Source organism: Xenopus tropicalis, chromosome 7 (genome assembly GCF_000004195.4).
Source record: "Xenopus tropicalis strain Nigerian chromosome 7, UCB_Xtro_10.0, whole genome shotgun sequence".
In the NCBI taxonomy this organism is placed as follows: Eukaryota; Metazoa; Chordata; class Amphibia; order Anura; family Pipidae; genus Xenopus; species Xenopus tropicalis.
The window spans coordinates 36,276,266-36,303,207 of NC_030683.2; the positions used below are offsets into that span (position 1 = coordinate 36,276,266).

Consider the following 26,942-nt stretch of genomic DNA (forward strand, 5'->3'; position numbering starts at 1 on the left):
TATATATCCAAATCGGTTTCCCTATGTAGACATCAGAAGTACCTACCCCAGCGACGGGAAAGAGACAGCATCCAACAGGAACATACAATCTACGGCCTTGTTAGCTATAGCATAACAGGTACCCAGAGAGAAGTATCTGGGGCCTGTGTGGATGCATTACGTCACACGTGCCCCCTCTTTCTTTCTCTCTCTCTACTCCCCCCAATTACGCAACACAAAAGTGAGAAAAAATGTCTATGTTAAAGTAGCAAGAACTTACTGTCAGCTCAGGAACAAAGACTATGGGGCACATTTACTAAGCCACGAACGGGCCGAATGCGTCCGATTGCGTTTTTTTCGTAATGATCAGTATTTTGCGATTTTTTCGGAAAAATGTCGTGACTTTTTCGTTACTAATACGATTTGTGCGAAAAAACGCGAGTTTTTCGTAGCCATTACGAAAGTTGCGCAAAATCTGGCGATTTTTCGTAGCGTTAAAACTTGCGCGAAACGTCGCACCTTTTAAGTTTTAACGCTACGAAAAAGGCGCAACTTTTCGCGCAAGTTTTAACGCTACGAAAAAATCGGGCGATTTTGCGCAACTTTTGGAAAGAAAAAGTCGCGACAATTTCCGAAAAGTCGCAAAGACGCCGAAAAAAATCGCAAAAAATACGAAAAAGTCGCAAAATGTTCGTTTTCAAGTCGGAATTTTTCCAATTCGGTTCAGATTCGTGTCTTAGTAAATGTGCCCCTATGTCTGTAAAAGAATCAATGCATCCCCCTCCCACCCCCTGTCCCCTTTTCCTTTCTGTATCCCCTTCCCTACTGTTGAAATAAAAAAAAAAAATGATTTTTCAGATTTGCCCTTACAGTACCAAACTTTGTAAATGAGTGTGGGGTGCTACACCTGCCATTTGAGATTAGGGTATAGGTAACTAAGTATGTTTGTGGCATCTAAACAATGTGCATACCTGCATTGTCAGCTTTGATTTTAGTTTTCGTTTCATAAGAAATGAATCACAGAAATGCTACCTTAGTTTCATTCTTCCCTCCTTCAACTGCATCATAGCTTCCCTGTTTATAAGGCTGGGCAGTAAGAGCAGTCAGTGACTGTTTAGTGCAAGAGACCCAGAAGAACAAGCAGAGCAGCTTCTTCACAAGCAGGAATAATAGAGACAAGCAATGAGGTAAATGTTTAACATTCAGGGTGCGTTCATAAATGAGGCTCACCGTCTAATCCTCTGTCTTTTTTTATTAGGGATGTGCTGTAATAGGAATAGTTATTTTCAAAATAATAAACAAAATATGTATTTGTTGTATAAGGCTTTTGTACACAAATCAAGTATGAAAACTATTTGTATGCAGTTTACTAGTTGGACCAGTTTGAATTTAGAACTGTGGAATTTTGTGCAAATTGTAGGATATGGTATGTTGCAGTCTATGATAACCTGCTATGATGATGGAATTCTGGGGAAAGGGCCCTGTGTTGCCGCCATTTGCACAATTCATATGGGTTCATATTGGAGCCCAAATTCTTTAGGCTGCTGCTACACAGGACCTGGGAGCGACATTTGGAATGGATTTCAGAGCAGAAACGCATCAGTATGTGTTGTCATGCTGAAATCTGCTCTGTGTGTCTGCACCTAGGCCGAGGCAGTGGCTCTGCAGTGCAATTGCGAGCCAAATTTTTCTAAAAACTTACCAGGAGCTGATTTTTTCCTGAGGCAAGTTCCTCAACTCGCCTCTAGGCAGCAGCACCCCTGACTCTTACATATACTCATTTCTTTATTATTTGCAAGTTTTTATTAGGAAATTAAAGCCTGGTTTTCATAATACACACATATGGATGGATCAAATAAAATAAAGTTATTTTATAAAATGATACCAAAACATTCCAAGCTTTTACAGGAACATGTTAGTGTCACTTTAAAGCCTTGCTCTAATCTCAGAGCTGCTGAGCCCCGGTTTAGGGGAAGAAATCCACAACTTTTAATCAGCCTAAAGTAGGATATTAAAGAAAACTGTATAAGTGCTCAGAAGCACTCAGAATGTTCTGTTAGATTTTCTCTCCCTCTTTAATATATCTTTAGTAGTGTGAGGGCCACAGATTTTTTTTGGAAGAGGGGGGTTGTAGTGGCCCAACAATCAGAAATTGCCTAGGGCCCAATAATTAAATAATTACTAATAATTTTTTGCCTAACAAAAGAAAACTTAATTCTAAGCAACTTTGCAATATACATTCCTTACATATTTGTAATTTGTTTTAGTTATTTGTATATAAAAGCACTGTTGGCCTGTCCTTTATATTCTCTGCCCTGGTGGCTCTGGGTTGGAAACAATATGACACAACCCAGCAGATTTTGCAGACCTGCCTTGCTAGAGGAGACTGACTTTTGCAACATTGTTTAAAAAAGTAACAACCATGAGTTCAGCAAATGCTGATTTTAAAGCAATTGTATTTACAAATAACTTTTAAAGCACTAATAATTGTTAATAAATTGATATTGGAAAGTTGCTTAGAATGATTTTTTTTTATTACGCAAAAACATTTTTTGGGGGTTGACATGTCCTTTAAAGTGGCTCTGTGGGTAAGTTGTATACACATAGATTTCCTATTTCTAATTACGTTCTTAATGATTAATTATTAATAAAGGGGTAGGCACAGGTGCAGGAGAGCTAAGGTTGTGACACTTAGGGGCTGATTTACTAACCCACGAATTCGAATCCGAATTGGAAAAATTCCGATTGGAAAACGAACATTTTGCGACTTTTTCTTATTTTTTGCGATTTTTTCGGCGCCTTTACGGAAATTATCGCGACTTTTTCGTTACCAATACAATTTGCGCGAAAAAACGCGAGTTTTTCGTAGCCATTCCGAAAGTTGCGCTTTTTTCGTAGCGTTAAAACTTAAAAGGCACGACATTTTGCGCAAGTTTTAACACTACAAAAAAATTGAAACTTTTTGCGCAAGTTTTAACGCTACGAAAAAATCTCAACTTTCGGAATGGCTACGAAAAACTCGCGTTTTTCCGCAAAAATCGTATTGGTAACGAAAAAGTCGCGATAATTTTCCGAAAAAATCGCAAAATACCGATCATTATGAAAAAAACGCAATTGGACGCATTCGGCCCGTTCGTGAGTAAGTAAATGGGCCCCTTAGTGCCACATGCACCAAATCACTTGTGCCTAGCCTTTCCAATGCTGCATCTGTGCCTTGCACGGGATTAGAATTGCAGGGTTCAGTGGGCAGTGGACAAGTGCAAGAGAGCCCTATACTTGATGCCTGCCATAAGCAAATTGGGGCTCCTTAGTGTCTTGTACTCCGTTCTAAACTTGGTTTGCATCAGGCCCAGACTGGCAATCTGTGGATTTTGGCAAATGCCAGAGGGGCTGCTGTAAGATGTCATAGACAGTCACTATTTATTGGGCTTGTGGGGGCTGTTTGGGCCTCTGTGAATCATTTGGGCCTATTTTGGATCTCAGTCTGGATTTTCATTGCATTCCAAATAATGCCAGCTTGGGGTGTGCCAGGGGACCCCATGTGCTGCCCACTTCCCACCCTTCCAGAATGCAGTGTTTCTAAATGCTGGCAATGATGCATAAAGAGAGAGGGCCTTTGTGCTTGTATTTTGTCCTCACCCTCTCCATTTTTTGGTAAATGTGCTTATGTACCTCAAATACTTACTGTATGTGTTTCATAATATTCACAGTGAGTCACAGCCTACACTGATGTGCCGTTTAGAAGAGCTGAAATGCCACTTTACATGGGGGCTACAGGAGAAGGATGCTGATATTGAAGAACTAGAAGAAAGACTTAACTGTCAACTAGAATATTTGAATGTGGATGCTAAAGGGAGAGTGTATAATATGCTGGCCTATGTAAACCACATGAAGAATGATTATACAGAGGCTATTGTGAATCTCCAAAAAGCTGAGGGTATTCTTTGGGAATATAAAGTATTGGAGACCGACGTGAAATATCTGCTGACCTTCTCCAACTATGCATGGCTCCATTACTACCTAAATGATAGTGAAAGCTCCCAGCTCTATATTGACAAGATTAATGCTATTTATACACAGTCAAAAGGGCTTGAAGATCTTGTGCAATCTGAGACCAATGGAGAACAAGGGTGGGCTCTGGTGAATTTTTGTGGCCAATACTATGAGAGAGCAAAAGACTGTTTTGAAGAAGCCGTGAAAGGGAATCCGGATGATCCTGAATGGAATACTGGACTGGCCACTGTAGTTTATCGGCTGGAGGAATTCCGAGGCAGAAACTGTCCTGCTTTCAAAAGTGTCTCATTCCAGCTATTGGAACGGGCAGTTAAGCTGAATCCAAAGGACTCTGTGATTAAGGTACTTTTGGCTTTGAAACTACAGGAGTTAAAGAGACAAGAAGAGGCAATGAAGCATATTATGGATGCCCTAGAATTAACACCAGATCTTCCATATGTGCTTCGCTATGTTGCCAAATTTTACAGGCGAGCTGGGAAGTTTGAGGAAGCCATCAGAGTCCTGACGAAGGCTTTAAGCATGACTCCTAACTCTGGCTTTCTCCATCATCAGCTGGGGCTGTGCTACAGACAAATGATCATACAAAGGAAGGGAACAGGAAATGGGAATTGCAGAGGTCAAGACACACAAGAAATAAAGGATCTAACTGAAAAGGCCATATTTCACTTTGAAAAGGTGGTGGAATTGAAAAAGACATTTCTGCATGCACATTTTGATTTAGCAGATATGTACGTCAGATCCAATCAATATCAGAAAGCAGAGGAAACCTATAAAAAGGCCACAGAGCTAACAACCACTACTAAATATGAGAAACAAATAACACATTTAAATTATGGAAAATTTCTGGAAACATGGAAGAAATCTGAAGGCGAAGCTGTAGAACAGTACAAGGAAGGGCTGCGGATTCCTGACCAGAATGAATACAGACAACAGTGTGAGATGTCTCTGAGAAGGATAGCCAATCAGAGGTTAGCGAGAAACCCTAGTGATGCCTCAGGGATTGCTTGGCTTGGCATGATCAGTAAGGAAAACCAGGACTAATTAAATGCAATGAAATGGTTTCAAAAAGCTTTAAATAATGATGCATCCTATGATGAATATCTGAGATTTTTTTTTATCTGAAGCTGAAGAAAATCATTTGAAATGACCTGCATTGTTACACGTTGCTATATACTGTAAACATTACTCAGCCAAACCTGGTCTGGAAACCACTTTTCCTATTAATATTTCTGAGGTGGTCTATATTTTGCAGTTTAAAATGTAACATTATGGCTCAAATAATTAAGTTATGTTCTTTACATGAGCTATCTGTTTACTTTATTGCTTATACTACAATAAGAAATGTAAGTAGGATAGGATCTGCTATACAGAATTCACAGGATATTGAGTTTTCCCAATGAGGGTTTCTTTTATAATTTCAATCACCATACCTTAAGTCTACTAAACACATTTAAACTTTAAATAAACCCAACAGGAATTGTTTGCTATCAATATGGTTATATGCAGATAAAGTTACCATCAAGTACAAGCTGCTGTTTGATTATCACTAATAAATTAATCAATAATTAATTTGATTATCACAAATAAATAGCAAATCATTTTTAAAAATGTAATTATTTGCTTAAGTAGACTCTATGGAAGATGGCCTTCTCATAATTTTAAGCTTTCTGGATATTGGATTTCTTAGTAATAGAGTAATTTGTTCAGAATTATATTGCAAAGTGCAACTGAAAAAAAGATCAGTACAACACCCTGAGAAACCGTTTAGGGCAGGCAAGGGATCTCTTATAAACTGTATTAATGTTGATTGCCAGATTAATTTCATCCATACCTGGGGATTAATGATGTGTGGGCTTACCCGCAACCTGCAAGACGCACAAGTTCACCCTTAGGTTAGGTGAGTTAGGGTTGAAATTTGGGCGACCATTGTTGGTTCGGGTTAGGTACTGGTCAGAATGGTGAAGTATAGTTTTTCTCTGCTCAGAGTGTAGAAAGGGGCAGAAAGACCAATCAGATCTTTGCTTTTGTTTTTCTAAGCTGTAGGTGACCATTAAAATCTAGCTGCATATTGGTTGCAATGGTCAACAGCAGCGGTGATGTTGGCTCACACACTATAATAAATATGCCCCTTAGTGTACAGAGTGGAAAGACGTGGGTACAGGTTGGATGCGGGTCCTCCAATAGCAACATTTTGCGGGTTGAGTTTTTCCTGACCCGCACATCACTACTGGGGATAATAAAGGTGGAAAATTGGCAGCCCAGCCTCCAGTAACTCTCCTGTATATAGTCACGGAATTAGAGTGCCAGTCATGCTTCAAGATCTGCCCTCCCACTGCTGCCAATAGGGCAGGAAAACCAGTTGCTATATATTATTATTTATAAAGCACCAACATATTCCGCAGCGCTGTACAATAAGTGGGTTTCATACATTGGAATATATTGCACATAATGACACTGCACAGAGCAAGCAGCACTCCCACACAGAGAAATATAACGGTTAAAGTTTAAGAAATTGATCAGATACACTATTTTGGTGAAGTGTTTGTTTCTTTATTTATTAAGTTGTTCAAATAAAGACAATATTTTTAAACTGAACAAGAAGCAGAATTATTGTTTTATTTGAAATTCTTCATTTGTGTTTAATAAATAATACATCCATTAATTTCTGACAAGACAGGTTATTATTAGACAACACAAACATCTAGAGACTGTTGAGTAAGGATACTTTACAGCATGCATTCATACCAGGTCATTTTCCCTGGTATATCTGATACAAGTGCAGAGATGTGAATGGTAATAGAGAGTTCTGAGAACATTCAGGACATGTTTTCTTTCTGAATTTCTGTGTAAATGGAAACACTTCTGATCCACAGCATCAACAATGTATTTCCTTATGTCCATTTTCCCTGTACTTTGCACTTGTGTGTAACAGGGCTACCCATGGCTGGTGGGTCCCCATCACAGGAAAGGGAATTAGGCAGGCCTTTGTGTAAGAAGTAGGCATTTCACAAAGTGAATAATGAGCCATGGCAGAATTTATTAAACAGCTTCTCACATCACATCACCCTCTCACACACAGCGTCTCCTCTCTCCAGAAGCCTCCAGTGCCACGGTCATGTGGAAAGGCACTAGCAGAGTGTTGTTAGCCATTGAGGCAGGGGGGCTCTCACATGCGTTGAGCAGCAACAGGCCGCTTGTGGCAACTTCAAAAGCCGCAATTCTTTTAAATTGGAATTTCAGCTATTCTCACATAGAGAGTGCTATTGAGCTCTCTGCACTAGCAACTTGGCTCCCTGTAATGCAAAAAAACTAAACATGGAGGGGCAAGGGGGCCAAAAAGCTCCCTGCATTGAGGGGCCTCCTCTCCTAATAACTCTGTTCTTCTCCCAGGTTTCTCACTACAGCCACTAGGTTCTTTGCTAACCTACTCCTGAATGATCCAGTCCCTAAATGGTGTACAATGATCTGGGACTCTAACCCCAAACCGTCATACTCATACCTCCCAACATTTGAAAAATGAAAAGAGGGAATTTTTTGACCACGCCCACCTTTGTGGCCACACCCCAATTAACACACCCCATTTTTTTCTAAAAATACTCCAAGTTTATAGTTTAAATAATGAGATCAGACGCAAATGTGCTATATCCTCATACTGTATTACCTAAGGAAAACAATATAGCAACTCCTACATATAAAATACAAATATAGAGAGAAGGCAGTCAGTTATAAGTGAGTTATAACTATGTACCAGATTTTCCCCCCATACACAGTGCCCCCAATGGCCCAATAGACAGCACCCCCCATACACAGTGCCGCAATACACAGTGCCCTTCATACACAGTGCCCCCCAATACACAGTGCCCTTCATACACAGTGCCCTTCATACAAAGTGTCCCCCAATACACAGTGCCCCCCAATACACAGTACCCTTCATACACAGTGCCCTTCATACAAAGTGTCCCCCAATACACAGTACCCTTCATACACAGTGCCCCCCAATACACAGTACCCTTCATACAGTGCCCCCCAATACACAGTGCCCCCCCCAATACACAGTACCCTTCATACAGCACCCCCAATACACAGTGCCGTTCATACACAGTACCAATACACAGTGCCCCCAATACACAGTGCCCCCCAATACACAGTGCCCCAATACATAGTGCCTCCCAATACACAGTACCACCCATACACAGAGCCCCTCCATACACAGTGCCCTTCATACACAGAGCTCCCCCAATACACAGTACCCTTCATACACAGAGCTCCCCCAATACACAGAGCCCCCCCAATACATGCTCCTACTTCTTCTTCGCTTCCTCTCCTTATGCGGCTCCATGTGCGGTGGTGCCAGGCCCTTTTATAAGGTTGCGCCTGTGTGCATGTGTGACGTCAGTACGCACGGGGCGCAACCTTATAAAAGGCCCTGGCACCGCCGGAGAAGCAGCCACATAAGGAGAGAAGCCGCGCAAGGAGCAGGAGCGCTCGGCTTCAGCAGGTGCATCCCGCTATCGCGGACCGTTCCATGAATGTTACAGAAATGCGGGACATTCATGGAACGATCCGGGACAGCGCGAAGCACTATAAAAAGCGGGACAGGTTGAGGGTATGCATACTGACTAGCGCAGCTACCTCTCACCTCTTGCACCGAGAACTCCTAACTTGCCTAGTCCTAGCAGGGTGCTACCTCCCAGCTGGTCTGGCCTAGCAGTATGTCTTGACTTCAGATCTTAACAAGCCAACGAGGAAGTCTTTAGCTCCTGAGCCTCCTTTTATAGGCTCTTAAAGGAGGATTCTCCTATGGGTTGGTACCTTAAGGGTTGGTGGCACCTGCTGGCTGAAATGCGTATTGCCTAACTAATTATATTTAACATTGAGTAATTATGTCATCTTCTTTCATGTGCACAACTGCAAACAGTTTATTAAATCAGGATCAACCAGGTCACTGTTGCAAAGAGCATGTTTGGATACAAGTATCTTTCTTTAATTAGGTGTATGCCTCAGGATGGACATTTCCACCAATAATTTGAAGTACTTTTATTGATAGACAGTACCATCACACAAAAGATTGTCAGTAGTGCTTAAATGCATGCAAAATTGCATCCAGTTTTGCTCTTTGCCAGTTATTAGGGATGAGGAGAAAGAACATACTGGGACAGGACAATCTTTTGTTCTTTATTTGTGTAGTCAAATTCAGCAAGATAAACTAGACATTCTTCGCAATTGGGTAACAGGCAAGGTTGGAGCTGAAGGTATAGAAGAGAGGCAGTTTGGTTAAGACATTTGGTATTGGTACAGGCAATTAAGGCAAAGTCCAAGGCAAGGTACAATACAAGGATAACAAAACAGGCCCACGTCCAATAACAGGAATCCAATATCCACAGGGTTTAGGAAGAGTGAAAAAAGAAATAAACTAATATAGGCCAAGCAATGGAATAAGTGAGGGGCACAAACACCAAACCTTCATGCCAAAGACAGACAGTGCTGATGTCCCCTAATGAGGGGCAGTATTGGTACTGACATCACAAATATGATGACCTCAGCAACTCTGTACCATCAGCCCTATGCATGAGGCGCTGCCATACTGTAACTCCCATCCCAGGGGCCACTGAGAGGCTGTGAAATTAGACTAGTGTTGTGCGGGCCGGCTCAGAACCCACAGGACCCGCAGGTTTACCCATGGGTCATGTGGATTTGGGCCAACTTCCACACATCATTTGCAGGTTGTGGGCATATTTGGGTTAAGCTCTTTTTTTTTTCAATCTCCCTGCCTACAACCTTAGACTGCCGGCTTCTGGCTCCCTCAAATTAGAGGGGTGTGCCTGCCCCGCCCCTTTTGTGAGGTCAGAGATGGACAGGTCAGGTGCAGATCTATGAACAGAGGGGGCTTGCCGGGTTGGGAAGGGTTCGACTATAAAACAGACTCTCCTGGGGGGCACAAAGCCAAGCACAAGCCCCTCTCCAGGGGACATAGGGCCAAACAGAAACCCCTCTCCATGGGAGATCAGTTACCAGTCAGGCCAGTAAAATACCAACCAGGTGGCAACGCTAGGCACAGGACCAGAGAGAACAAGCTGGGAAGCCAGCTCAGAAGTGGTACAGTACAGGTACAGGCTGGTGGGTACCACATTCATTTACTATTGTCTTGCACTGTAGCAGGTTTGATGATTCTCAAGAGCCTCCTTAATTTGCATGTAGGAACTTTCATTTCTTGCTTTCTCAATACTGCCCTTGCATATAAATTGCTTTTTGCAGGACTTTCCCTGGGACAGAGCAGGCAGAGTTCAGGCTGCATGGGCAACATTAGGGATCCAGTAGCAACAGTGATGTGGAATTAAATAACAAGTTATGTTATGCCAGAATTGGCATCAGTGGGGGTTAACTACCAAAGCTTTGTGCCAAAGGCAGTGCTGACACCCTCCAATGTGGGCCAGTATTGGAGTTTATTTAACTCTTCTGTGTCCACAGCGGTGCCAGCTTCCAGGTATCTCCCTAATGCCATTAAAAACAGATCCTGGGCTTTGCCCTTACACCACCAACCAATATTTGGCACAAGGGTTCAGCTACATAAGCATGTTTGTGCCAAATAACTAATGTGTATTCCTGCATTCTCAGCTTTGCCTTTGGTTTCATTTTACTTGAACATCAGCTGCTATTGCCTGTTAGCTTAGTTTCATTTCTGCCTTGTTCCCTCCCTGATCCGCAATGACGGGCTCTCCTCTTTATAAGGATCAGCAGCAGCAGCAGCCATCACTGTTCCATGCAAGAGACCCAGAAGCAAACACAGAACGGATTCTTTACAAGCAGGAATCATAGAGACACACAATGAGGTAAATATATTCATAGTAATGCAGTTTTAACTCATTTTAGATGATGCATTCAGGGTAAAATGAATTGAAGTAATTTAGGATTTCCCAGTGGAAGTATTATTTATCTCAAATTGAAGGCAAATTATCTGGGCACTGGGAATATAATTATCTAACTTGCAGGGACCAATCATGGAGTAGTTGCAATTTCCCTGTTTGCCTTGTTAATTGCTAGAAATAACAAAACCCATGGATATTTTACGATTAAAAATATAGAAAAAAAGCAAATCGTACAAGGTGGTATACTGACCCTTTAAAAATTAAATAAAAAAATTAATAAAACAGCACCTTGTACTTAATGGTAACTAAGCTGCATAAATACATATTGGATTTATTTAATGTTTAAATGATTTTTATCAGATTTAAGGTATGGAGATCCAAATGATAGAAAACCCCAGGTCCTAGGCATTTTGTATAATAGATATTAAAAACTCACAGGGGTAAGGGCTTGCTTGCCTTTATTTACACAATGCTTGATGTATGAAAGCAGGGTAATATGCAAGGTGATTTTTCAGAGGCAAACTGGAGACCACTGCTTGGGCACAATGGGTCAATACGGACAGCAAGCTGCATTTATTTTAGTTGTTTGCAAGTTGCAGGTTATGCTATTTCCCTTGCATTTGTGTTTCAACGGCGTCACCTCCACCCTGCCAGATGTGTTCCGATTTGTACACAAATTCAAAAACTTGCAATACAATTTCCACTTTTTGACCAGACTGCATACTTTTCTGCATCAGTAAATTACATGCATGTTGTAGGGAAGTCTATTTTGCAACTATTTGCTGCTATTCTGTAATTCTTTGGGACAATGCTGCATTGTAGTTAAGATCCCTTGTACTTGATCCCAACTATGATATAATTAATCCTTATTGGAGGCAAAACAAGCCTATTGGGTTTATTTAATGTTTAAATGATTTTTAGTAGACTTGGCCTGGTGATCCAAATAACGGAAAGATCTGGAAAACCCTAAGTCCCAAGCAATCTGGATAATAGATCCTATGCCTGTATTTGTAAGTCACACTCATTTGTTTTATGTTAAGGAATATTTTGACCCTTCAGTCCTTGATAGTAGTTCAGCAATGACTGATGAGCAATAGAGGATACATACCCTTCTCTTCATTACTTAGTAAGTTCAACACTATTCCATTCAATAGGTACATTCAGGTGTCTTCTTGCGGCAAAATACCTGTTCATGGGAATAAGGAGGTGTTTTTAGGCATCTTGTCCTGTGTGGGTTTGGACATGATGTCCTGATTAACAGCACTGGTATTGTGGGAAACTGATTCTTGGCTGGAGTAGAGACGACTACTGAAACATTTTTCACTGGTACATATAGTCAGAGCCAGCAGTGCAGAGATGCTGCTTTCAATAGCATTTACATACATACAAACATACATACAAATAACTTCACAGTGACTGAAAGATTATAATCAATGTAGATTGAAATGTTGTTTATAATGACATTTGCTTTTATTATTTAATGTTTCTTGAAGTTTAAATCCAATTAAAGTTTCATTTCTCTCGTCAGCTTAATGAAGTTATTAAATATTCTACTGATTGTATATAATAATCAGTGTATGCGACTCATCCATAAGTATTGCTTGGTTATAACTAGGGATTCGGTTTGGAATTCGGCCAAGATTCAGGCTTTTTCAGCAGGATTCAGGCAAATCCATGCCTCTGGTTGAACTGAATCCTTAAAATTATGTGACTTTTTGTTGAAAATTTCTCTTTAATTCTTCCTTGTCATAATTTGCATATGCAAATTAAGGTTCGGATTAAGGTTTAGTATTTGGACGAATCTTTTGCAAAGGATTCAGGGTTTGGCCAGATCCTAAAATAGTAGATTTGGTACATCCCTAGTTATAACAGCCAAGTGTTTAGTAGGAAAGGGGACCAATACACAACATGATGTGTAGCTGCAGTAAGAGCCAGTCATAGGCCAAGTTGCATACACACATAACTGTATAACTGTGAATAGGAACAGGCTGTTCCCATAGTCTGTAGGCTGACTCTAAGCACACTGATGCCTAGTGTAGGGAAGTACCTTGTGTCGGATGCTCTGTCAAGCGTACAGCAATGGAAGGTTCAGAGCACAGGAGCTGCATTGGGTACACGTATTACATAAAGCTCATCCTGTTGGGTGCATGTGTATCCACACAATGAGCCCTTTTGTATTCCTAAGCACGTCAGACTTATTTTAAAAGACAACAGCAGCTACGAATAAAATAGAAATTGTAATGTTATTAAATTGTACACATAGATTTTCTGTTGGCTTTCATCATTTGCAAAGATCTAGGCGTAAGTGCAGGAGAGTCATGGCTTTTAAGGTCCCCATACACGGGCCAATAGTAGCTGCCGATATCGGTCCCTTGGACCGATTCGGCAGCTAATTGGCCCGTGTATGGGCACTTCATATGGGCCTGCCCGACTGATATCTGGCCTGAAATCGGCCAGGTCTCGATCGGGCAGGTTAGAAAATCTAGTTGGATCTGGGACCGCATCGGCTCGTTGATGCGGTCCCCGGACCGACTTTGCCTATACCCGCCGTTATAATTCGATCGTTTGGCCCCAGGGCCAAAAGATCGAATTACCCTGGATTCTCCCGATATCGCCCACCCGTAGGTGGGGATATCGGGAGAAGATCAGCTCGCTTGGCGACATCGCCAAGCAAGCGGATCTTATGGTGTATTGGGACCTTTAGACAGGGTCAGTTCTACAATGTGAGTCAAGGTAAGAAGCCATGCCTCAGGGGCTGCAGAAAGTGGTGTAACAATACACCACCACCCCCCCCCAAAAAAAACTTTGAAGGGGCTCAGTGCACACCAAAGCCTACAAACCCCCCCAATGCTGCGAGCAGTTGTGCACACAAGTGAGTGCATGTCTGCCCAAACCAGGCACACAAGCTTTCACTGGCTATAAAGGCTCAAGCATTAGTAAATCAGCTGCTACGAGTTGAAATAAATATATTTGAAACTGGAAATTTGGCTCTTCTAGTACATTAGCTCCTGCTGCTACCAGCTATAAGCATATGGTAAGAACAGGGTCTTGCAATCCCCGTCTTGGTTAGAATGCTAAATATGTGCAAGCGAGTCGTGTACCATGTGTCATCCACGTGCTGCCAACTTTCCCCCCAAATGCAGTGCTGCTAAACAGAGAGAGACCCTTTGTGCCTGTTTTTTGCACTCTGCCCCTTGAACCATTTTCAGTAAATGAGCTCTGAATGTCTAAAATGCTTACTGAGTGCTTTTTATTGTATTTACAGTAAATCAAAGCCAACACTGAAATCTCACTTGGAAGAGCTGAAGTGCCACTTTACATGGGGGCTACAGGAGAAGGATGCTGATATTGAAGAACTAGAAGAAAGGCTTAAAATTCAACTGGAATATTTAAACAAGAATCTTAAAGTGAGGGTGTATAGCATGCTGGCCTATGTAAACCACTTGAAGAATGATTATACAGAGGCTATTGTGAATCTCCAAAAAGCTGAGGCTATTCTTACGGAATCTAAAGTATTGGAGACCGACATTAAATATCTGCTGACCTTCTCCAACTATGCATGGCTCCATTACTATCTTAATGATAGTGAAAGCTCCCAGCTCTATATTGACAAGATTAATGCTATTTATACACAATCAAAAGGGCTTGAAGATCTTGTGCAATCTGAGACCAATGGAGAACAAGGGTGGGCTCTGATGAAATTTTGTGGCCAATACTATGAGAGAGCAAAAGGCTGTTTTGAAGAGGCCGTGAAAGGGAATCCGGATGATCCTGAATGGAATACTGGACTGGCCACTGTAGTTTGTCGGCTGGAGGAATTCCGAGGCAGAAACTGTCCTGCTTTCAAAAGTGTCTCATTCCAGCTATTGGAACGGGCAGTTAAGCTGAATCCAAAGGACTCTGTGATTAAGGTACTTTTGGCTTTGAAACTACAGGAGTTAAAGAGACAAGAAGAGGCAATGAAGCATATTAAGGATGCCCTAGAATTAACACCAGATCTTCCATATGTGCTTCGCTATGTTGCCAAATTTTACAGGCGAGCTGGGAAGTTTGAGGAAACCATCAGAGTCCTGAAGAAGGCTGTAAGTATAACTCCTAACTCTGGCTTTCTCCATCATCAGCTGGGGCTTTGCTACAGGCAAATGATCATACAAAGGAAGAGAACAGGAAAAGCGAATTACAGAGGGCAAGACACACAAGAAATAAAGGATCTAACTGAAAAGGCCATATTTCACTTTGAAATGGCGTTGGAAATGAAAAAAACATTTCTGCATGCACATTTTGATTTAGCGGATATGTACGTCAGATCCAATCAATATCAGAAAGCAGAGGAAACCTATAAAAAGGCCACAGAGCTAATAACCACTCCTGAACACGAGAAACAACAAGCCCACTTACAGTATGGAAAATTTCTGGAAAACAGCAAAAAATCTGAAGATGAAGCTGTAGAACAGTACAAGGAAGGGCTGCGGATTCCTGACCAGAATACACACAGGCAGGAGTGTGAGATGTGTCTGAGAAGGATAGCCAATCAGAGGTTAGCGAGAAACTCCAGGGACACTTCAGCGCTTGCTTTGCTTGGGTTCATCAGTAAGGAAAACCAGGACAAATCAAACGCTTTGAACAACGATTCATCCAATGATGAATATCTGAGTAAACTCTTTGATCTGAAGCTGAAGTGAAGAAAATCAGTTGAGGCCACCGGCATTGTTACATATATAACCATGAACTTGTGTAATTTTGGTCTGTTCTTTACATGTTAGCAGTTAGGTCTAGATTCTGCAGTTTTTACACATAATGATGTGCAGAGCTGGGCCAAGTAGTATTTGCAGCCATGACGATAGTACTTGTCCTGGCGATGTGCCCAACTACCCCACACAGTCTCACTCCCCATACTACACTCATACTACACTGGGAAATCTTAACAGTAATATTTGCACATCAGGAGTATGTGAGGTTTATCATATTCATATACTCTGAGGCTCAGCATATTATACTCTATTTTAAAATGTATCTCCATTTTGTAACTGCAGATTGCAAGGATTGACATCCCATAATAAGTTGTTCTTTCCCAAATAGTAACCTTGTACGGCTTGCACATTATGAAATACATATTATGTACATTTCTGTCCAGTACAGGCCATCCTTGAAACCATGGTGGTCTCTTTCTATTTGTTATAATACACTCCTTTGTATTTGCATGTACACAGAAGGTTATAAAAGCTATGAGCATGTATCAATAAATTGAACAAGTTTGAACTGCTTCTGTGGTTGAATCCATCTTGTTCCAGTATATGTCTTTGTCCTGGCAGGAGAGCCCCCACAGGTCCCTACACTATAAGTAAGCGGTCAGGAACCCTAACAGAGTATACTACAAAATGCCATGAAGTACAAAAAAGGCCCTCATTGTTACAATTATTTTTATTGGGTCACTGTACTGTGGAATATCTCACTATTTCCCAATAAGCAATATATATATATAAATCTGTACAGAGCTGTAAAGTCACATCTTTAAGGGTTTGGATTTGGTTCTGCTAAACAGTTAATGGTTTGCTCAAATCTCAGTTCTTCAAAAAATGATTTAACTGAATTCTGAACCAAATTCTGGAATCAACAAATCCGCATTTGAGTTAAATATATAATATGTCTATTAATATCTTAAAGGCAGTTATTGTTAAACAACATAATTGTTAGAACTCAGTGCTGAACGCTAACACCCTGCTGTTAGTAACTGTTGCTACTACTAGGAAAAAAATGAATGTACCATGGAATGCTGTTTGATAGAAGAAAAACTGTTAAACACATAGTCATTTTTCAAACAGTGGGTAAGATGCAGATGTGGGTAAGAACATGCAGTGGAGGTTGCAATTATAATCAAGTGTTGCCCCTAGTCCCCACTAAATACCTCATTGCGCTTCCCCAGCAGTTCTATACATATTACAGTGCACTCTTCTACATATATCTAAATATTACTCCCCAACACTTTTATATATATCTCAGTGTCCTCCACCAACATTTCTAAATATTTCTTAATGTCCTTTTCCAACACTTCTATATATACAGTGGAGGAAATAATTATTTGACCCCTCACTGATTTTGTAAGTTTGTCCAATGACAAAGAAATGAAAAGTCTCAGAACAGTATCATTTCAATGGTAGGTTTATTTTAACAGTGGCAGATAGCACATCAAAAGGAAAATCGAAAAAATAACTTTAAATAAAAGATAGCAACTGATTTGCATTTCATTGAGTGAAATAAGTTTTTGAACCCTCTAACAAAAAAAGACTTAATACTTAGTGGAAAAACCCTTGTTTCCAAGCACAGAGGTCAAACGTTTCTTGTAATTGATGACCAAGTTTGCGCACATTTTAGGAGGAATGTTGGTCCACTCCTCTTTGCAGATCATCTCTAAATCCCTAAGGTTTCGAGGCTGTCTCTGTGCAACTCTGAGCTTGAGCTCCCTCCATAGGTTTTCTATTGGATTAAGGTCCGGAGACTGACTAGGCCACTCCATGACCTTAATGTGCTTCTTCTTGAGCCACTCCTTTGTTGCCTTTGCTGTATGTTTTGGGTCATTGTCGTGCTGGAACACCCATCCACGACCCATTTTCAGTTTCCTGGCAGAGGGAAGGAGGTTGTCATTCAGGATTTCACGATACATGGCTCCGTCCATTTTCCCGTTAATGCGAATAAGTTGTCCTGTGCCCTTAGCAGTAAAACACCCCCAAAGCAAAATGTTTCCACCCCCATGCTTGACGGTGGGGACGGTGTTTTGGGGGTCATAGGCAGCATTTTTCTTCCTCCAAACACAGCGAGTTGAGTTAATGCCAAAGAGCTCTATTTTGGTCTCATCAGACCACAGCACCTTCTCCCAGTCACTCACAGAGTCATTCAGGTGTTCATTGGCAAACTTCAGACGGGCCTGCACATGTGCCTTCTTGAGCAGGGGGACCTTGCGAGCCCTGCAGGATTTTAATCCATTGTGGTGTAATGTGTTTCCAATGGTTTTCTTGGTGACTGTGGTCCCTGCTAATTTGAGGTCATTAACTAACTCCTCCCGTGTAGTTCTAGGATGCTTTTTCACCTTTCTCAGAATCATTGACACCCCACGAGGTGAGATCTTGCGTGGAGCCCCAGAGCGAGGTCGATTGATGGTCATTTTGTGCTCCTTCCATTTTCGAACAATCGCACCAACAGTTGTCACCTTCTCTCCCAGCTTCTTGCTAATGGTTTTGTAGCCCATTCCAGCCTTGTGCAGGTCTACAATTTTGTCTCTGACATCCTTGGACAGCTCTTTGGTCTTTCCCATGTTGGAGAGTTTGGAGTCTGCTTGATTGATTGATTCTGTGGACAGGTGTCTTTTATACAGGTGACTAGTTAAGACAGGTGTCCTTAATGAGGTTGACTAATTGAGTAGAAGTGTCTAACCACTCTGTGGGAGCCAGAACTCTTAATGGTTGGTAGGGGTTCAAAAACTTATTTCACTCAATGAAATGCAAATCAGTTGCTATCTTTTATTTAAAGTTATTTTTTCGATTTTCCTTTTGATGTGCTATCTGCCACTGTTAAAATAAACCTACCATTGAAATGATACTGTTCTGAGACTTTTCATTTCTTTGTCATTGGACAAACTTACAAAATCAGTGAGGGGTCAAATAATTATTTCCTCCACTGTATATCATAATATATCACAATGTACTCCCCTAGCAGCTCTATAACTACAAGGGTCCTTGTGAATTGCCAGCATTTGTGCCCTGCTCATCACACCTCCCCCTCTATTTATCACTGAGCTTGGGGGGGGGGGGCGGATGGGGCAATGGCGGTTAGCTTTCCTTGGGGGTTGTTCCACCTTGGCCTGGCACTGGTCCTATGTTAACCAATAATTGTAATGTAGCTTTAGATATCACTTCCAGCCTTGGTATGTGATATGGAATAGCACACTGTTCTGGGTAAGTACCTTATCAGTAAATGAGGTATGTGGGGGGAATCTTCCAGATTTGAGGCTAACAGTTCTAAAGCTGGCCATACACGCACTGATGATATTAATATTCGGTGCGTGTATGGCTGCTCGACAAGACGACCGATATTGCAAAAGGCTGCAGATATCAACTCTGCGATCGACCAGGTTAAAAGATTTTGATTGGGCGCCACTGAAGGCGCCTGAGCAAAATCTACGTTCAGGGCTGAATCGTCAGAAGGAGGTAGAATTTTTATTGTTTCTACCTCCATATCTGACAATTCAGCCCTAAACATCAGTGGAGGGTGGGAACGATCAAAAATTGCTACGTGTATGGCCACCTTAAGGCACAGTTACCCTTTAGGGGCAGATTTATCAAAATGTGAGATTAGAGCTCACCACAGAAACATTTGGCCACTTTCTATTCACTCCTATGGGGTTTTAGAAACATATTTATTAAATGGTGAACTCTTACTTTCACCCATTTATACATACTCTTCTAAAACTTCCACAGGAATGAATAGAAAGTGGGTGAATTTTTCTGTCGTGAGCTCTAACCACACATTTTGATAAATCTGTCCCTAATTGACTACATCAACCAGATAGCATGTCATTATCAACTAAGTTGTGTAACATCAATAAAGAACCTTAATAAATCTTGTGAAAGGGCTTTGTTAATCTCCTCAATAAAAGACCCTAATAATAGGTGCGGAAAGTACCCAGAAAACCCAATACTCCTCTCTGGCTGGACCATACCCTCTTCCTGACAAACAAAAGAGGCTGTAAGGTAGGGCTATTTCTTTTCATACCCCCGGGGATGGGCTATCCAGATAGGGGACCCAGCCTACATGGGATGACTGGAATCTATATATGTGAATCTATACCAGTGAACATTGCAGGTCGTTGTAAAATTATATCACATAAAACAGCCCATATGTAAACACTGTTTCATATAAAGAAATTTTATAAACAAAATATTTTTGTAGTAGTATGTGCATGGGATAATTCCAAGTTCCAGATAAACTGCCCTTCTAAGCAATAGTTTTCCCTCTGCCTAATATCGGGCACTGTGCTCACTCACAAACCCCAAGAGCACACATACATTACATTAGCTACTGAATAGACAGACACTTCCTGTTACATTTAGAACCTGCAATATTTCCTGTCAGGTGATCAGTGAGTGACACACGCTCTGAACAACAGGAATCAGGGTTGCCATATGGATTGGTGGAGCCCCATACATTTGCCAGGTCACATCCCACCCTTTTTCAGTAAACTCCACCCCCTTCCATGGCAAAGATGAATATAGATGCCAGTATACCAAGTGCTTGAAGAAGAGATACAGAGCAAAGAACAAGCAATAAATGGACCGCACATCTATGTAGCTTCATTATCATCCATTTTAATGGCTTTACTGATTGACATCCACTGACCCACCCCACATCCATTCAAGTAAGTGGCACTGTATTCCAGTCCTGAATCAGGAAGACTTGATTAACCGATCTTTCACAGTATCGTCTCCTCGTGATAATCTGAATTTAGCCTGATGTTAAGGAGAAAAAAGGCAAAGTCTCCCAGATATGAAGCTGTACAGCTGCTTCTGGGTAATAGTTATACTTAAGGCAAAAAATATTCTTCTTAACTGAGAGTATCATTACCCAACCGTTTATTTATGTCCATCCATCATGGCATTATAATGTGCAGGCTCTGTGTGGCCGGTGTGCAACTCAAGCTTATTCCGTTTTGGCGATTCCTTCCCAATGCCCGCTCTGTGCAATCTTATGGAAGTCCTTCAGGCGTGGGATTGCTAGGAAGCTGCTTAACAACAGCATATTGTTTGCTCCTTATCTACACCTCTTTTTGGTTGATCGCATTTGCACAGGACACGTCTCCATTAGTCCAGATTTCTTGCTTTATATCAGAAGTGGGCACAGCTACAGCCTTGGGTTTCTTCTTTATCCTATTTATTATTTTAGCCAGAGCCAACAGAACAGCGCAGAATATCATAGAGAATCCACTAAGAAGGAATGCTGCTGTGTAGTCACCGGTCGTATCCACCAGCCAACCTGTACACAGAAAAATATCAAATATCAGCTTGACATTAATATTTCTCCATAGATGGTATTTAGAGAATTCATTGTAGGTCCTGGGGAAAATTCCCTATCTACTGTACAGAATCTATTCTTCCCTTAAACCACATGTGACAGGCCCATGTATATTTAGTGCAAACCAGAATTTTGATCACTCTATATTTTAATACTCTATATTATGACTACTTTTTTGTGCAGAACAATGGGATTAAAGAACACACTAAAGCAGAATATACTGTATTTATTCACTATATTTATATTACATTTATTGTGCAGAGCAATGGGATTAAAGAATATATTAAGGCAAAACAAAAGTCTGTGTAATTTCTTGACCCCCCCCTTCAGAACCCTCCTTATGAAAAAGAGCACTGGGGACTCCCTATTGGGCGCAAGCTTGTGCTGCTTCAGGGACTCTTCTCTGCACTCTAATGAGAACAGTAACAAGTCAGAACTAGTGGTAGGCAGAAAAGGCACGTGACTAGGACACAACAGAGGTGGCAGCTGGGCATGTACCCCCTCAGCTTGTCTATCCCTAGTTCTAGCCCTTTTTTACTTCCAGAGGCAGTTGGCTTAGGGAGTGGGAGTATTGGCAAGAGTTGAGAAAAGTACAATAAATGGGCACTATTAAATCATGAGCTCCCTTGTGATCAAACACATAAAAAAGGGTACCACATAAGCCAATGATCTTGCTCTTATAGAACTATGTATGTACACTTACTTTGCAGAGTACTTTACAATATAAATTCTCTCTTTCTCTGTTTTTAGTGTTTTTTTTTAAATATTTGCAGTTTTATGTGGCTGATATCAGGCTTTCAGGTGAGAGCTGCTGTGTCAGTCACCCTAAGCACTTACCTTGTTATACCTAGAGTTGCCGATTCACTAACTGCTAAGCCAAAAGGCTGGTATTAGCTAACACTGTTAAAATCTCAGAAAATAGACATTTACTGCTAACTAAAAAAAGTTTTCTGAGGAGCAGAATAGCAGTAGGTTTCAATTTGTATTTGGGTTTTGATCCTCTTAAGTAACTTATCTGATATCTACACAGTTAGCACCTTTGTTTAATCAATTATACTCTGCCAACCTCAGCTGGTTGCTAAGGGTACATTACCAAACCTACCTGCAATGGGCGGGCTCACCAAATACGGCACTGCATGCAGGAAGAACACCACACCCAAGGCAGAGGACAAACTTGAGGTTCCCACGACATCTCCAGTAACGACAGGAATGAGAGCCACGTAGGCCCCATCGAAGTATCCAAACATGACAGAGAAAGGCACGAGCAGCTGGAAGCGCGTCAGGATAGGAAGAAACAGGCAGCAGAGGCCGTCCAGCCCCACGGCTATGAGGTAGCAGCAGTATCGATGCTTCTTCAGGAACCTGGGATATATAGAGAAGGGCCTGGTGAACACTGCAGGTCACTGATCAATTATTATCGTTAATAAAATGCTTTTACAGGTATAAGACCTGTTATCTAGAATGCTTGGGACCTTGGGTTTTCCATATTTTGGATCTCCATATCTTAAGTCTACTAAAAATAATTAAACAAACCCAATAGGATTGTTTTGCCCCAAATAAAGATTAATTATATCTTAGAATAAAGTACAAGGGATTGTTTTCCATGAGAAAACAGTTACCAAAAAATACATACAGCGGAGCACCACTGGATAAAAATCAAAAAATCTTTATTCCATCTTAATAAAACCTTGAATACATCTCCTACAAAGACCTAGCGCTTAACGCGTTTCGTAGCCTCCCGCTACTTCCTCAGAAGCCCCTCAGGGGCTTCAGGGGCTTCTGAGGAAGTAGCGGGAGGCTACGAAACGCGTTAAGCGCTAGGTCTTTGTAGGAGATGTATTCAAGGTTTTATTAAGATGGAATAAAGATTTTTTGATTTTTATCCAGTGGTGCTCCGCTATATGTATTTTTTGGTATCACGTTTTTGGGATCCTTCTGGGAGTGGTTCCTGGTGTGTAGCACACTGAAAAAGCGGTAAGTGCTCCTGTGTGTTATTATCATTTTTCTTGCACATGAGAAAACAGTACCTTGTACTTTTCCAAAGAAAAACGAAATCATTTTTAAAAATGATTTGATTATAATGGAGTGTATGGTATATTGTATTCCCGTAATTCTGAGCTTTCTGAATAACAGGTTTCCGGATGATGGTACCAGTACTTATATTATGAATAGTAGTGATCTACTGGTTACTGTTCTCCTACCCTCACCCTCGTGGTGGAATGTATATAAGAGCCACCGCACATTAGAAAACACTCATGCTTAAGAGCTCTTAGCATCTTGCACCGAGTGCATTGTGGGTAAAGAACATTGCGCTTGCATTCATAAATGAGCCTTTGCTTCCATAACGATGTTGGCAGAATGGCAAAAGAATAATCTAGTAATGTTCCACTAGAGGGCACTGTATCGTCACAGATCTCAATAAAAGCACAAACATGTTTATATCTGATTATGTAATGAAATTATATTTATATAATGAAATTAATTATTGAAACTCAATGAAGAGCCCTTATAATACACATATATAAACAAATACAAATGCAGGCAGAAGCTAACATAATTTTTTATTGAAAGGAAATACCCAACCCCAAAACTGTTTTTTTGGCACAATAAAGAATAAACACAGTTCTAAGCAGCGTTCTTATATTCATTAAAAAGTTATTTGTAAATGTAATTGGTGCCTTATCTTAAAGTCATTCTCCTACAGGTCTGTTTATAAGCGGACAGAATGATATTGCTAATGGGTGAGTGCAGAGGACCTCTCAAATTCTAATTTGTTTTACAAAGCAAAGATTTTTGGATGGAGATGCCTGTTAAATGCATTTTATTAAATGAATATAAAAGTTTGCACTCAAGCAGCGTAGCTTGGAGCTCAAGTAATGATGCTGGATCAGCCTGCGCACTTATTGTACATTATTACTGCTCTGTGCTGCAGTAACACAGTAATATTAAAGGGGTAGATTACCTTTTATTGTAACTTGTAATTAGTTATCTTTTTATTCAGGCCCTCTACTATTCCTATTTCAACCTTAGTTTAAACCACTGCTTGGTTGCTAGGGTAAACTGGACCATGGCAACCAGACAGCTGCTAAAATTCCAAACTGGAGCGCTGCTAAATAAGAAGCTAATCATTTCAAAAATATCTCAGAATATCAGTCTGCATCATACTAAAAGTTAATTTAAAGGTGAACTTCTTTAACTTTTCTGCACTTTGCATGGGTATCAGGGTTACAAACCCTTAGGGGTATATTTATCATGCTGTGTAAAAAGTGGAGTGAAACATTACCGGTGATGTTGCTCATAGCAGCCAATCAGATGCTTTGCTTCAGTTTTCGGTTGAAATCTAATTGCTGATTGGCTGCTATGAGCAACATCACAGGTAATGCTTAACTCCACTTTTTACACAGCACAATAAATATACCCCTTAGTAACACAGTAACAATAGTTCAGAACCTTGGGGATAATTTATAATTATAATTTATAATGTGAAAGTGGAAAGGGAAGGGCCACAATCAGCCATTTTGGCACTTTACACACTGCATTAGGGCATTTGAAAAATGGCTGCAGTGAAGTCCTTTTCAGGGAGCAGACACCTTGCACCCTGGGCCTCTGCTGCTTCTTCACTTGTAAGGCTAAATGATGCTCACTTAAAGGAAAAATAGGGGGCAGGAGGGGTGATGCCTTCATGCCTTCCTCCTCCAGGCAGTGTTCAAAATGGCAGTTAGCAGTCTTTTTTTGCACTATGCCATCTGCTAAGTAGTTGACTGTATTGTGCCAATTTTTTCCACTTTGTTAGTAAATGAGCCCCATAGTACTAGCTAATAACAAATATTGTACACAAGGAAGGATTAAGTTAAAATAAAAATAATTCTTAGTTCCACAAAAAAGCCACAATGCAAAATGACGTGTGTCAGCAGATGGCGCTGTTCAGCCTGCTTGCTGGAAATGATCTATATTTAGGTGATTCTATTTCAGTGTAGGGGTTGCCCATCCTTCAGCAGTAACATCCCGTTACATAATTTATCACCCCGAGGCCAAAGTGTTATTTTCTGTATCATCTTTTAAAATACTGTACATTTTTGTGACTGAAAACACATATGAAAGGCTCATGTACAGAGTATTAAGGTATTTCCATAGCTAATGGAACCTTACTATTATTCCTTTGGCTGTGTCACACTGACTGACTGTCAGACAATCCAAGGGGACAATCTCCTGATCTTAAGATGTTTCTTGATTTTGACTTCCATTTTGGCTAATTACCTGACATTTGTTGGGGTCTTGTATAACTTCTGGGAAAAATACCCCGCTTTTTGACATGAGTTGGGCTTATGTAGAAAAAGTGCATAAACACTATCTGCGTTTCTAGAAATAAATATAAACTTATTTGTTTTCCACTGACGTACCTAATGCCACAGACAGGAAGCCATAATAGTCTGCCTTTGACTCACAGAAGCCATTTCCCCACACCCACTCAGGCTCACAGAGTAATACAAGCCTTCCCTTGCCTTGTTCCACAGTGAAGTTATGGATTTCTGCTCTCCATAGTAGGTGGTGCACAGATTCTCTGCACTTAAGGTCCCAGAATCAATCATTTTACAAGGGAACATGGTGAGGGAAGGCTTGCATTACTGTTGGACCCTAAGGGATCTCCGTCCATGTTTAAACAGTATGTTTAGATTTTTCTAGAGAAATGTCATTGCCTGCAATAGCTAAACAGAAAGCACCCTAGCCAGCAGATTTGTCCAATGGAAACATTTAGAAAGACAGTTGCACGCATAATGTAACTGAAAGGGAAGCTTACCCCATTTGTTATGTTACCTATGTGCACTGGTGGCTTGAATAGATGGGGTAATCACCCCTTTACAGTTATTATTGTCATCCTAAATGATTCCATTGCCAGTGCCACTGGTTCTCCTCTGAAGGCTAGCAAGGACAGATACAATAACAGGGAAGTCTCACTGCCCTTAAAATCTTACCTTGTGTCAGTTACCCAACCGAAGGTGATGTTACCAACAATGTCTATGATTCCAAGAATTGACATCAGGAAAGCAGCTTCTTGGTTGCTCACTCCCACATTTAGAGCATAAGGCACAAGGTACACAAAGGGAGGGCTACATCCATAGGCCAGGAAAAGAAAGGACACTGCAAGTACCATGAACTTTGGTTTTAGTAAAAAACTGTATTCCTTTTTGGTGCAGTAGCAAAGTCTCTTATGAGAACAGTCCTGGCACAGTGGCGAGCACGAGGAATCCAGCCGACCGCTCTGGGTTGGCTCATTCTCCATCTGTTCTTGTTTGAGCGGATAATGCAATGAGTCCTCCTTAAGGGTAATGGGCCGCATCAAAGCACCGCAAACGCACAAGTTTGAAACAAATCCGCCAAGGATGAGTAATGCCCCCCGCCAGGAAAACTGTTCAATGAGCAGTTGAACCACAGGGGCTAAAATAAAGGTGCCAATGCCACTCCCTGACATTGCGATGCCATAGGCTAAAGCTTTCCTTTTCTCAAAGTATTTGCCCACCATTGCAATGGCAGGGCTGTAACAAAGTGCAAATCCAAGACCTAAAATGAAATGAGAGAGAAAAGTGACGATTAGAGGGTCTATGCAGAAGGTGCTAGAACTATCCCTATATAAATTATGGTGCCATTAGGTCCTTCCTATATGCAGCAGTAAATCTTTAACAAGGTTACAATCAAAGAACACAGAACATTTGTTAGAGCCATAGCTGATAGAATTAGTCTTAGAAATTCTGCATTATTCTGCTATAAATAGGACATTCTTTATTTCTACTCCTTGGAACTGAACTGATCTGCATCCCATGTTAATGAAATATCTACGCTCTTGGCGCGGGCTGTATTTGCGGCCATGCAAACTTCCATGAAAAGTCCTGGGGAAGGTTCCAGAACCCCCCCAGGGTTATACATAGAGCATCTTCAGCCAAGAGTAACTTAAGCAAGCTTGCAAGTAAGAATATTCTCATACACAAACTTAAGGGCAATGTTATTACGCTATGGTGTGGATAA

The 26,942-nt window shown here is 41.0% G+C and overlaps 3 protein-coding genes across 4 annotated transcripts in view; 2 read left to right on the top strand and 1 right to left on the bottom strand.

The window, feature by feature from the left end:
- Positions 1 to 915: 915 nt before the first annotated feature.
- ifit1b (interferon induced protein with tetratricopeptide repeats 1B) lies at positions 916 to 6,559 on the top strand. Its single transcript, XM_031906241.1, has 2 exons — positions 916 to 1,166; positions 3,690 to 6,559. Exons 1-2 carry the CDS (start codon positions 1,162 to 1,164, stop codon positions 5,032 to 5,034), a joined length of 1,350 nt encoding a protein of 449 aa, XP_031762101.1. The 5' UTR covers positions 916 to 1,161; the 3' UTR covers positions 5,035 to 6,559.
- A 4,195-nt stretch (positions 6,560 to 10,754) lies between these two features.
- ifit5 (interferon induced protein with tetratricopeptide repeats 5) lies at positions 10,755 to 18,450 on the top strand. Its single transcript, NM_001142188.1, is given in 2 exon segments — positions 10,755 to 10,823; positions 14,125 to 18,450. Coding segments are annotated over 2 exon segments (1,422 nt in total). The 5' UTR covers positions 10,755 to 10,818; the 3' UTR covers positions 15,542 to 18,450.
- Positions 18,451 to 20,198: 1,748 nt separating this feature from the next.
- The window catches only part of slc16a12 (solute carrier family 16 member 12), a 33,644-nt gene continuing 26,900 nt past the window's right edge, over positions 20,199 to 26,942 (bottom strand). The window contains exons 6-8 of one of the 2 annotated variants that reach the window (XM_031904948.1): positions 25,895 to 26,480; positions 22,024 to 22,283; positions 20,199 to 20,882 (exon numbers count right to left, since the gene is read on the bottom strand). In XM_031904948.1, coding sequence (XP_031760808.1) covers positions 20,665 to 20,882; positions 22,024 to 22,283; positions 25,895 to 26,480 — 1,064 coding nt within the window. In that variant the 3' untranslated portion in view covers positions 20,199 to 20,664. 2 annotated transcript variants of the gene reach the window in all.